We start from the raw sequence: 12,462 nt of genomic DNA on the forward strand, positions 1-12,462 counted from the left end.
AATATTTGTGCTGTTCAATATTTGTTAAGGTTAGTATTTCATTCTAGTCATCTGTTGTCATTGAAACACCTTAAAACTTAAATGGAGCCCCACACACGGAGCAGCTGCAGGGGCTGTGATTGGCCAGACTCCTTGTGTGTCTTGTTCTCATCCAAACCTGTTCAATTCTGGCTCCAAAATACCAAGATGGCCAAAATGCTAACTCGCGTCTCCCAGTCCACAAACCACTGGGTGACGTCACTGATGCTGCCTCTACTTTGATAGGCTATATGGGTGACCCACAAACACGTTCTTAGATAGCTCTTTAAAAAAAACAACACTTCAGTACACTGAGATTTAAGATACACTGAGCTGTATGATAGAGACACAGGTATGTGGAATAACAAGTACAATTCCATTGACTACAATCATGACTACGTACCCAATTTGTAAAATTTGATATTATTTTTGTTAGTTTTAAAGCTGATTTAATTCATCAGTTTATGGTAATTTTTTTGATTTATCAATTTATTGATGATTACACTTTAACATGGAAATAGTCTAATACTCCCATGGTACAATCCAGCACTGGGTTGCACCAGCTGTGTGTACGTTCAAACTTGGACTAGTTTTAATGTTGGCCTGACGAGGACGCCCTCAGAGGACAAGGAGCAAAGGACCTGGAGCAGAGGTCGCTCAATCCGGCGTCGTCACCGAAGCAGCCATCTTCAGACGCTAACAAAACAGCGGCTGGGTGAGTCAGTTTAACAAAGCACAACCCCTCTAGAAGTAGGAAAGACATACACTCATCCAGGTCAGTTTAGGTCTCACGTTAAATGCAACATGCAGGGAAAGGAGACCATACCATTAATGAGCTAGGTTAGCCTTTAGTAGCTATGTGTCTTTGTTATACGAGCCCAGCTTAGCTTTAGCCTTGTAGCAATTATTAATATAATAATGATTATAATAATAAACACTGCATCAAGAATTGTGCTTTTTATGGATTGGATTCCTGACAATATTCTGGTTAGTTGACTACGCCACTGTAACTAAGATCCACCTCACGTCTCTGTGGTGCAACCAAACATTGATACAGCTTTAGTGTCAAACTAGCTGGTTTTAATGTTCATCGTACATCGTTTAGTGTGGACTTTACCTTAAAAGAGAACTTACTGTACACAAATGCTGCTTCAAAATAATATATTAAGAAAGCTTTATGTATGAGCTGATCAAATTCAAGCCATTCTGAGCCGTGATGTCTGCACAAGGCAGGTCAATGAAAGAAGTTTCATCACAGAAATTTACACCATGACTGTTTATTTGACATGTTTAGTAATATGTTCTATTTCTCGTATACATTAGAGACTGTTACAGAACAGAAACAGTTATGGTTGCTTAAGCGTTGTGTGGTGTATCTCAGTCCTCGCCTCTAGGGCTGGGGTGGCGCCAAGTACGAGGCCAGGGGCAAATGGGGTGGAGAGCTGGGTCCGATCCATGGCAGCGATGGAAGGCTTGGAAGTGGTGATGGGAACCGAATGGGGGCCTATGATGCTGCTTTTCTTGGTCAGGATGGCCATCGCCACCATGGTGAGGAGGGCCACAGGGACGGGATGGATGGCCATCACCTCCGTGGGGAGGGGGGCCATGGCCAACATGGGGAGGATCGCCATCGCCACCAAGGGGAGGCAATATGCATCCAAGGGGAGGTCTGCCACCGCCTGCATGGGGAGGTTGGCCATCGCCACCATGGTGAGGAGGGCCACAGGGACGGGATGGATGGCCATCGCCTCCAGTGGGAGGGGGGCCTTGGCCAACATGGGTAGGATCGCCATCGCCACCAAGGGGAGGCAATATGCATCCAAGGGGAGGTCTGCCACCGCCTGCATGGGGAGGATGGCCACCCACATGATGCCTGCATACGGGCTCTTGCTCACCAGGGCCAAGGGCAGTCGTGTTCTGTTCAGAACAGAGACAACAGAGTTAGTTGAAGTGTATTTCTTCATATTATATCTGTATATAACTTCACATTTTGAAAATATGGGTACAGGACTAATGAACAATGTAAAGTATAGCAAGACATTCCAAAAGAAGAACTGGAGTTTAGGAAAGATAACTACATCAGTCTCAGCATGAAGTAGATTACGTGAACGCATATGATTAGGATGTGGACTCACCGATGGGGGATAGAATTCACACTCGACTGACTGGAGGCCGGTTTGCCTGAAGTAAGTTGACTTGCAGAAAGCATGATGCTTTGAAGAGAGGAGAGAGAGAAACTGATGAACTCAACATCACACTCAGTCATATTGTTACCTGTCCTTCAAAACAATGGACTACCTAGCTCTGATCCTGGACTCATACTACTGTACAGATCAGTCAGACTTTGTAACGATAAATAATATGATAAATGTTAAGTAAGAAAAAACATGATTGTCAATGTTTATTTTTTGTACTTTGACAAAAAAACAACTCAAGGTCCACATTTTAGCTTTTTCCAGAGATTTCAACCACGCATCATGATTTACTTCATCAGCTGATGGAGAGTTCACATGACGAAAGTATAGGTGACATGATAGTGTTTGGAGATGGTCACCTCTGTCTCTGTTCAGAGATGGTCTCTGGTATCACATGTGAAAGTTCTGATCTTTCTCCGGCCGTCACGCACACAGCTCCGCAAGTCAGTGCATTTGATTTCAACATGTTCGGCTTGGAAGACTGGCCGAGCAGCTTCGCCTCTACCAACATCTGTATGATTCTTCATTTACAGATCTCAGAGAGTGAAACAGCCTTAAATAAGTGGTCCGAGACAGACACAACACAGAGAAAAGAAGAAGCATTTTGCTTTGTGTGGAAAAAATGAGAGATCGTTTTGTCAAATCTAAAAAACATCTTCATGGGAAAAGTGTTCTTAACAGTGTTAGTGTCAGACAGCAGTTTAGATTTGGAGATAAACGACGGTATGGCTGTGTTTACATGGACAGTTAAAGAAATGGACAAAGCAACGCCATTATACTTCAACAGAGACCAGTGAAGTCTATTAGAAGCACTTTTCCGGTGATGGCTGACCGTTACTGAGCAGCCTCCAACTGAGCTTGAAGATGTAGATGTGAAACTACAAAACTGACTGAGCTTCTCCTGTACTGTACGGTAATTCCTCTACTATGCGACAGTAATTCGTGTGTTTATGACACAAGCGTCGGCCTATTTTTACAAAAACGTCAGCTACGGAGCCATAACGTGAGCTAAAAGGTAATGGAGCCTTTTATACATTGTCTTGTTTCTTTAGAAATAAACAATGGACAAATAGAGTCTTTAAATGCTTCAGATGTAAAGTTATTCGCTGTCAAAGTGACGTCAAAATGAATGGCAGTCAATGGGATGCTAACGGCGGGTGAGTGCTAGGTAGCATCAAAATGGCGCCATAGGAGCTACACTTTGTGGAGGCTGGCTTACCCCATAGACAGTATATAGGCTTACCCCCTTGGGTGTTTATCATGAATGTGTTTCCTGCTGTTGCCAGGCAACCTGCTTTCCTTTACCTCCGCTCTCTACTTCTCTACTACTTCTTGCTTATTCACAGACTATTTTGTTTTGAGGCCCCCTGGTGTTTTGGAGAATACTGCAATGATCAATGCGTTGAGGATAAACATCTCCGTGCATGCTCGTAGTTCGTGCACCATCTACAGAGGCCAGACAAGTAGAAATGAGGCTTAAGAGACCAAGACAACCAAAGGCAACCAGAGCTCACTCATCAACTCTCACCATGAAAGTAAAGCTCAACTTACATATCATAGTCTTTTAAATTCAGTACATAAGATGTCAAAATGTGGCTGTGAATTTTTCCAAAGCTTGTGTGTGTGTGTGTGTGTGTGTGTGTGTTGTACTTACAGCTCTGTCGGGGCAGAGGGGTTTGCATGCCTCAGGATTGATTCTGCTTCCCATTGGACAATGAGTCTCCACAAGGGCAAACTCAGCATAGTAGGCCATCCCTACAGTGTGTATGTACTGAGCCAGGATGAGAAAGAGAAGGTGAGATGATGATTACTGAGCAACATTAATTCACAAACATATATACAAACTAGGGCTGTCAACGCATTAACGCGTGTGCTGAATCTAAAAAAATAAAGCGTTATTTATTTTTTTAATGCAAAGTAATCATTTTATCAAGTTTGACCCCAACCTCTTTCCGTTAATCACAGCCCGTGACTGTGATTAACTTGATTACATTTTTGTTTTCTCAATTGACAGCCCTAATACAAACATACAAACATTTATTTGGTTATGTTTAGGCTGCTAGAACCAGTCTCTCGGTTATATAATGACACAAAACAGAAGTGTGTGTGTGTGTGTGTGTGTGTGTGTGTGTGTGTGTGTGTGTGTGTGTGATTCTCTCTACCCCAACTTTGAGCCGTCCCACTTCCTTCAGGATGTAGTAGTGCTGGTTGGTGGCGTTCTGGTTGAACTTGCTCACAGCTTCATTAACATACTTGAGACCTTCAGTGCTGTTCAGTGAGTCCAGCCTGGGACAGTCTGGGCAAATCCTTACCATCTCCTTGTTGGTTTTACTACACACACACACACACAGTTCTTGTTATGAGAGAGCCTGCTCTGTGACGCTTCCACAGTTTATATATATATATATATATATATATATATATATATATATATATATACATGCAGCCAGGTATGGTTTAAGACACTGCAAACAAGCTTTCTTCCTCCAGGAGTAGGGCGGGCCGTAGAGGAAATACTAGTTTTGATAGACCTTTGATAAACCTCCATCTAACAAAACATCCAAGTATGTCATTGGCTGCTTCAACCATATTTTTGACCATGCCTGATGAAGATCTCTGTTAGACCGAGGTGTTGCTCTATCAAGTTAAATTGGCTGGGAGGGAGCTGTCAGCCCAGTGCTCAGATCTTTGGTAGGACCTCTGCTGCAGTCATATCACACTTTGTCTGCAGTCCTCCCCAGGCCATCAGTAAAGTAGTAAAGCAGTAACCATATGCCATAGCCTAACCTTAACCATACTACAGATGCCAGGTGCAGATATCGTAGAAATGAATGATTATAAAAAGGTACACTGGATTATGACAAAAAGAAAAACCCAATCCAAGGTCCAGGGTTTAAAAGTTATTAAAGTCTGATACATGACAGAGAAGCCCACCTTGTCGCGTGTCACACTCATACTTGGTGACGTTGGCGTCATTATTTTTAACGCTCATCTTTACGGTGCAGTTAGCCATCACCGCCTACAGAGAAACAGAGACAGACAACATTTCACTGTAGATACCTCACTTCTTCTCTATTATAGACAAGATTGTCCACCATCTGGCTGTAGATGAATGTGACACAGGGCTGATCGAGACAGAGCACATCACGTCATACTCTCAACGCCATGCGCACCGGGGGGGAAAAGAACTCTCCGCTCTCCATTGAATTGTATTGCATGAAGGTTTCCTCCTCAGCAATTCTGTCTGCTAGCAAACAACAGAAACATGCCTAAAAGCTGCTGTGTGGTGGGATGCAATACCAACAATAGCCGCTTTCCGCCCGGAGGGATTTTTGCAGTTGCTAGAACATAACATTCCTAGAACCCTTTTTTTCTCGTGTTCCGACTGGACCAATTTGGTGATTTTTAAGTTCCTCTGACCTCAGTTCCTGTAACTTTTTCAGCTCCTACTTCAGGGCAGGGTCTTTTCGCTGGTCCCTTTTCCGCATAGGAACCTAAGTCAACGAGGGTCAGACAGACCAACAATGGGACAATTTTAACAATTTTCTTATTCATATATACTTATTCATCACTAAATTCACTTCTGACAACGTTTTCGGTGAGAACTTAACGGTTTAGATTTCGAATATAGGCAGTCTTGCGAAAATCAATGCCGAATTGACAATTTGCTTCAAAGTTTTCGGAGTTGAGAAGCGCCATGAAGTGAGGCAACAGCCAGCAGGCGCCTGCCCCGGCCGCTAGCTCGTCGCTCGGCCAGTCGTGCTCAGAGACCCCGCCGTAAGCTGGAGGTCTCTCAGACCGCTCTCGTAAATAAGAGGCTTTTATTTCGCCATTGACGGTTCGTTTGTTTAAATATCACAACACATGTCCATCATAACCTGTGGTTAACTGTCTTTTGACAACCTCGCTGGCCGGCCAGCCGGCTGTCACACACACACACACACACACACACACACACACACACACACACACACACACACACACACACACACACACACACACACACACGTCCACAGCGCAGCAGGCAGAGGCGGGGGAGAGAGAGATACCCGTTTCTCTTCGGGAGACTTGTTTAAATTATGACAAATCTGCTATATACATTAGATTTAGTATTTAGTTCATACTTTTTTTGGTGTATTTATTTTCTGATTTAAACGCTATAAAGACCATTGCCGTGCTTGCATCACTCTCTTACCCCTCCTATAGTCCCTATGGCCACTTGGGGCCAGTGCGAATGCAAATGTAAAAAACAGTTTTGGGGGAAAGTAGTTAGTAGATCTGCTTAGAAGTGGACTTTTCCTATAACTGTACTGTATGTCTGTAAGTTAAACTAAAACACATAACGGTGGACATATCATAAGCTATAGTGTCTCCCCATTCTCTCTGCTGATTCCTCACATCTGTATCCACTTTTGTCTTCATAAAAGCTCAGTTTGATCATGTCAGCAGCGTATAACAACTTAAGTAATGGGCTCTGACTGTATAAAAGAAATGGATTAAGGAAATGTTTGTTTCATTTACCCGGCCAGCCTCTCCACGGATCTGACAGTCCTCAAAGTGTTTGGGGTTGACGACGTGGCACACTGTCTCCAGAAGGTTCAACTGCAGCTCAAGGTTACAGCCGTCGTCCGTCTGCAAACAACAGAGTCAGAGCGTAATCACATTTATTGAGGCGTTATGATTAGCCTGTTTTAATTTCCCCACACCTCCCTGCTGCAAGCATCTGTCCTGTCAGGAAAAGCTGAAATCATGTAAACATATGGTTCTTCTGCCAGATTTAAGACCAGATAATGGTTGTGTGGTTGTGGGTGTTTATTCAGATGTAATATGCTTTTTGTACACTGGGTGGCAGTCACCTGTAATGGGACTGCTTTTCTACAGGAAGGCTGCTGCGGCCAGGTGTGTTGCGTGCTAGAGGAAGAATACCGTTTTTTGACCGTGATCATGACTTCTGCAGGTAGCGGTGATTAAAATAGAGATGGCGATATCCAGTCTAATTACCAAAAGAACCCACCCAAATATCCTACATCTCCTCTACAACACCACGGACGACAAGAGATTCGTCTTGGAGGTGGACAACGTAATACGACATCACAGATCTTCGTTATGAAGACAACGCCAGAAAAGAGAAGGCATGGAGTTTAACTGTAGGAGTGCTTGGACTGGAAGATAGATACTAGCTTAATAAAGACCTGATTGTTCTGTAAAGTTCTTGTAGACACAATATAATCTGCAAGTCGGTTAGCAAGACGCTCCGCTTCTGAGACGCTCCCGGGGTGGTATGGTGCGTGGTGGACGGAACAAAACAGGTGTTACACCGTAAGCTGTGACCCATCAGGAAGTGACCGCAGTGGGCGCTGTTGCACATCGTCTGCTCGTGTGTGCTAGACAATGGAGGGCGAAGAAGAGCGCGTACGCAAACGGAGTAAACATTAATACATTACGTCCACGGATGAGCTGTATGATTATTCGCGATTTGTTATTGCTTCCTAAGGAGAAAAAGTAAACCGCTGTTTATCTGAAAGTAAATAAAATATATTAAGGGTACATTTTCTCTGAAATTTAACATTTATTTCTTTGTGACTGCTGCACGTGGCACAATTACATTTGTAATTAAGCAGGCGTTGGCTAGTTGTCATAATGTGTGACCCCACTGTAACTGCTTAATAAAGGAGTTAAACTTCAAAAATATTGTTTGGGGTAGTTATGTCATGTCTTCACATTACTCTGGACACATATTTTCTTATTTGGAGTCATCACAGAGCCAGTATCTCAGAGGTCACCATATATGACAAGTAGCAGCCGTCAGAATGTGTGACACCACTGTAACTGCTGAATTAATGAGTCAAACTTCAAAATATTGTTTGGGGTAGTTATGTCATGTCTTCACATTACTCTGGACACATATTTTCTTATTTGGAGTCATCACAGAGCCAGTATCTCAGAGGTCACCATATATGACAAGTAGCAGCCGTCAGAATGTGTGACCTCACTGTAACTGCTGAATTAATGAGTCAAACTTCAAAATATTGTTTGGGGTTGTTATATCATGTCTTCACATTACTCTGGACACATATTTTCTTATTTGGAGTCATCAATTCAGCAGTTTCACCTTAATTAAGCAGTTACAGTGAGGTCACACATTCTGATGGCTGCTACTTGTCATATATCGTGACCTCTGAGATACTGGCTCTGTGATGACTCCAAATAAGAAAACATGGGTCCAGATTAGTGTGAAGACATGATATAACAACACCAAAAAATATTATGAAGTTTGACTCCTTAATTAAGCAGTTACAGTGAGGTCACACATTCTGACGGCTGCTACTTGTCATATATGGTGACCTCTGAGATACTGGCTCTGTGATGACTCCAAATAAGAAAACATGGGTTCAGATTAGTGTGAAGACATGACATAACAACCCCAAACAATATTTTGAAGTTTAACTCCTTTATTAAGCAGTTACAGTGGGGTCACACATTATGACAACTTAGCCAATGTGCTTATTACAAATGTAATTGTGCATGCATGTGCATGCAGTCACAAAGAAATAAATGTTAAATTTCAGAGAAAATGTACCTTAATATATTTTATTTACTTTCAGATAAACAGCGGTTTACTTTTTCTCCTTAGGAAGCAATAACAAATCGCGAATAATCATACAGCTCGCATCCGTGGACGTAATGTATTAATGTTTACTCCGTTTGCGTACGCGCTCTTCTTCGCCCTCCATTGTCTAGCACACACGAGCAGACGATGTGCAACAGCGCCCACTGCGGTCACACTTCCTGATGGGTCACAGCTTACGGTGCAACACCGGAACGCAGCACAGACGCGCCTGGTGGGAAACCATGGTTACAGGTATTAACCAAGGGGGTAAGCGAGCATCCAGAAAGCGTACCACCTATGGGGAGACTCTTAGGCTAACAAGCCATCACCTGCCGTTAGCATCCCATTGACTGCCATTCATTTTGACGTCACTTTGACAGCGAATAACTTTACATCTGAAGCGTTTAAAGACTCTATTTGTCCATTGTTTATTTCTAAAGAAACACGACAATGTATAAAAGGCTCCATTACCTTGTACCTCACGTTATGGCTCACGTTATGGCTCCGTAGCAGACGTTTTTGTAAAAATAGGCTAACGATTGTGTCATAAACACGCGTCTTTCTGTCGCACAGTAGAGGAATTACCGTATACAGGAGAAGCTCGCAGACAGTTTCGACTTAGATTAGCTGTTTAAGTTTAATGTTAACTAGCATTTCAGTTAGCAATAATTAGCCTGTGCCTATGTTATCTCCTTACATATACCTACGCTCTCCGTCTCTGCAAGATTCGTAATGATTGAGATTTCTCTTGGCACAGCTACCAGAAGACTTCCAACTTTCAGACAGGTTGCTCACGTCACATCTACATAGTCAAGCTCAGTTTGAGGCTGCTCAGTAACGCTCAGCCATCACCGGAAAAGTGCTTCTAATATCCTTCACTGGTCTCCGTCGAAGTCTAAGGCGTCGCTGTGTCCATTTTCTTTACTGTCTATGGTATTAACTAATAAAGCTGCTTTGCGGACAGTGGCCACTAGATGTCGCTGTACAACATGATTGTGTCGAATCAAAGAGTCAACTCGGGACACGAGCATTATTGTCTCCTCTTAAACTGTTGATAAAATTACAACTTGGGAAAATCTGCATTTGTATGCATAGCAGGCAGTGTTGGGAAAGTTCACTTTCTACATGAACTAGTTCAAAGTTCAGTTCACAAATTTCAAAATGAACTAGTTCAGTTCATAGCATAGACTGTTAATATTAACTAATAATATACAGTCTATGGTTCATAGTTCATACTTCAAAATTTTGAACTAAGTTCACAGTTCCAAAAATGAACTAGTTCATAGTTCTTTTTTTCCATATGTTGCTGCGAGCTATTATTTTTCAACTATTATTTTATCAGTTTTAACACTGAAACTATGCGTCAGATTTCATCTTCATATCCAAACAGTTCAACGTGCCGTCTCAGGTTTGCTGTGGATGGGACTGAAGTGCGGATTTTCTTTTTGAAAGGCGGCGGGCAGTTTGCACAGAAATGTAAGATTTTTCCCATACTCACAGACCTTTTTTCCGTTTAAATGATCATACGAAGCCTCCTTGCTGCTGCTGTCGCCTCCACGCTGCTTTTTGTTTTGATGACGCATGCGGCGTTGCGACAATGGTGGTTGGTGTTGCCAGATTGGGTGTTTTTTTCCGCTACATATTAAGGCCTGTTTACGGTATGTTTCGCCTGGAAGGCTCTATAGAAATCTGGCACCCTGTTGAACAAAGTTAAACTGAGAGAGCGTGCCGTTCACAGACACCAGAAGGAACGAGTTCACTTCACACAGTATCGTTCATCAGGCAGTAATACGTTAGGCCTACGTTCAGTTCACGTTCGCCCAAAATATGAACGAGTTCATGAACTATCGTTCAGGCGCTTATACGTATACGCGTTCAGGCACAACACTGATAGCAGGATAACTGCCTAAACGCCCTGCTTAAAACACATCGGTGAGGGCAAAATATGTCACCTGCGGTTTAATTTAAATGTCTATTTGTCTGTCATCACTGATGAACCTGGTTTTATCTCTGATTAACGGCACTTTTGCTACATGTTTGTTCGAATTCCTTAGAATTTACCTTTATTTCAAATTTGCCTAAATAACTTTTGCTTTGCCTCAGTGTGCAGTCCAGGCTGTGCATGTACAAAGGGGACAAACATTACAAAACAAAATAAGACAAAAACAGAGATATGACTTGTTTCCTGGTTGCTGTTTTTTGATTACCCATTTCAATTATATATTTGCTATATATTATACTATTTTTATTATATATTATACTCATACTACTGTATATTCATACAATACAATACAATGACATTTTACATATCATTCACACACAAATATTTCCATGTGAGCTGTATTTTAAAGTGGAAATACTCAACCTTATCTCACAGAATTCCATGAAATGAACACGGCCCCTTAACACAAAATCTGTGGCAGTTTCACGGAATCGCCGAAAATTCTGTGATGGACCCACGGAAGAATTCCGTAAAATGAACACGGCCCCTTAAGTTAATTAAGGAAAAGGTCGTGGGTGTGCTTATGTTTCCATGACACGCGGGACAACAACAGCACGGTTGGGTTTAGTAAAATAAGAACGGGATGGTTGGGTTTAGGAAACGATCCCCAGTCTCCTGGGTCAATGTCCTGTGTTGTTTGACCCATCCACCACCCCAGCCAACCTCCCTATGCGGCTTTTCGGCCTTTCATACTACTCGCTACCGTAGTCGCTCTCAATGCTACGTCATCTTCTCATTGACATTGTTTTCCGTGGTGGCCACACAGAATGTTCACACATTCCGTGCCACCACCACGTAATGCGGTGTTAACAGTTTGTGATCATTTCACGGAATTCTGTGAGACCAGGCTGACTTAGCAGAGAAAATGTGCTCAGTCACTGCTCTTTTCTGGTTCCCATACCTTTTCCCCTTTGTTGCCTTGGATCTCTTGGAGTCTGAACTTGTAGCCGTGGCGATGGTTCTCGTTAATGCGATGCATAGCCAGCCGTGCAGCCGCAGCTTCACTCTCCGCGGTGCATGTCACCAGCTCCAGAGCCGGAGCAGCGCTGACCAGCAGCACGGCCGAGGACAGCAGCACCACAATGTGAAAGCCCTTCATGGTGCAGAATAGAGAGGTAGAGGATGGGGACAGGGTTATAGGACAGGGGGGGGGGAGTGCAAAACAAGAGGAGGGATAAAGGATAAATGTGATAAGAGACTGAAGAGGCGTAGCATGAGGACAGAACCACAGAGCTGCCAGAGTAAAGAACAAACAGAGACTTTAACCAGAGCAGTGCATCTGATTTTCCACTGAAACTCCGTCTTTTTATCCTGTCAACCTTTTTCTGATGCTATAAAAACTTAAAGCTTAATTAAAGGAAATGTCAGCTGCACCCCAGCTTCATTTCATGAATATGGTCTACATAAGAGCACCATTACAATGAATGAGTCATTTTGGCTCGGACATGATGGGACAAGATTGTAAGATTTAAACAAATTGAAAAAAATTAAAGATATTTTAATTTGTTTAAAATCTGCAAATTCTACGGAAGTCTCCGTCCGCCCTGCTCGTGTCCAAACATGGGCAGGTACCAACATTTAAAGTGACTTCTTTTACAAAAGGCTTTATAGTTCAACAAATAAATCTATAATAGCTC

General features: G+C 42.7%; 2 protein-coding genes across 2 annotated transcripts; both read right to left on the bottom strand.

Annotated features, from left to right (window-relative positions):
* Positions 1-1,275: 1,275 nt before the first annotated feature.
* On the bottom strand, positions 1,276-4,517 carry LOC120565377. The gene is made up of 4 exons (XM_039811166.1): positions 4,376-4,517; positions 3,868-3,984; positions 2,154-2,231; positions 1,276-1,935 (listed from the first exon to the last, which is right to left on the bottom strand). Exons 2-4 carry the CDS (start codon positions 3,954-3,956, stop codon positions 1,365-1,367), a joined length of 738 nt encoding a protein of 245 aa, XP_039667100.1. The 5' UTR covers positions 3,957-3,984; positions 4,376-4,517; the 3' UTR covers positions 1,276-1,364.
* LOC120565378 (antihemorrhagic factor cHLP-B-like) lies at positions 4,428-11,963 on the bottom strand. The gene is made up of 4 exons (XM_039811167.1): positions 11,727-11,963; positions 6,735-6,845; positions 5,148-5,232; positions 4,428-4,544 (listed from the first exon to the last, which is right to left on the bottom strand). Exons 1-4 carry the CDS (start codon positions 11,922-11,924, stop codon positions 4,522-4,524), a joined length of 417 nt encoding a protein of 138 aa, XP_039667101.1. The 5' UTR covers positions 11,925-11,963; the 3' UTR covers positions 4,428-4,521.
* Between the last annotated feature and the right edge of the window lie 499 nt (positions 11,964-12,462).

The sequence above is a fragment of the Perca fluviatilis genome, chromosome 9 (genome assembly GCF_010015445.1).
Source record: "Perca fluviatilis chromosome 9, GENO_Pfluv_1.0, whole genome shotgun sequence".
Lineage (NCBI taxonomy): Eukaryota > Metazoa > Chordata > Actinopteri > Perciformes > Percidae > Perca > Perca fluviatilis.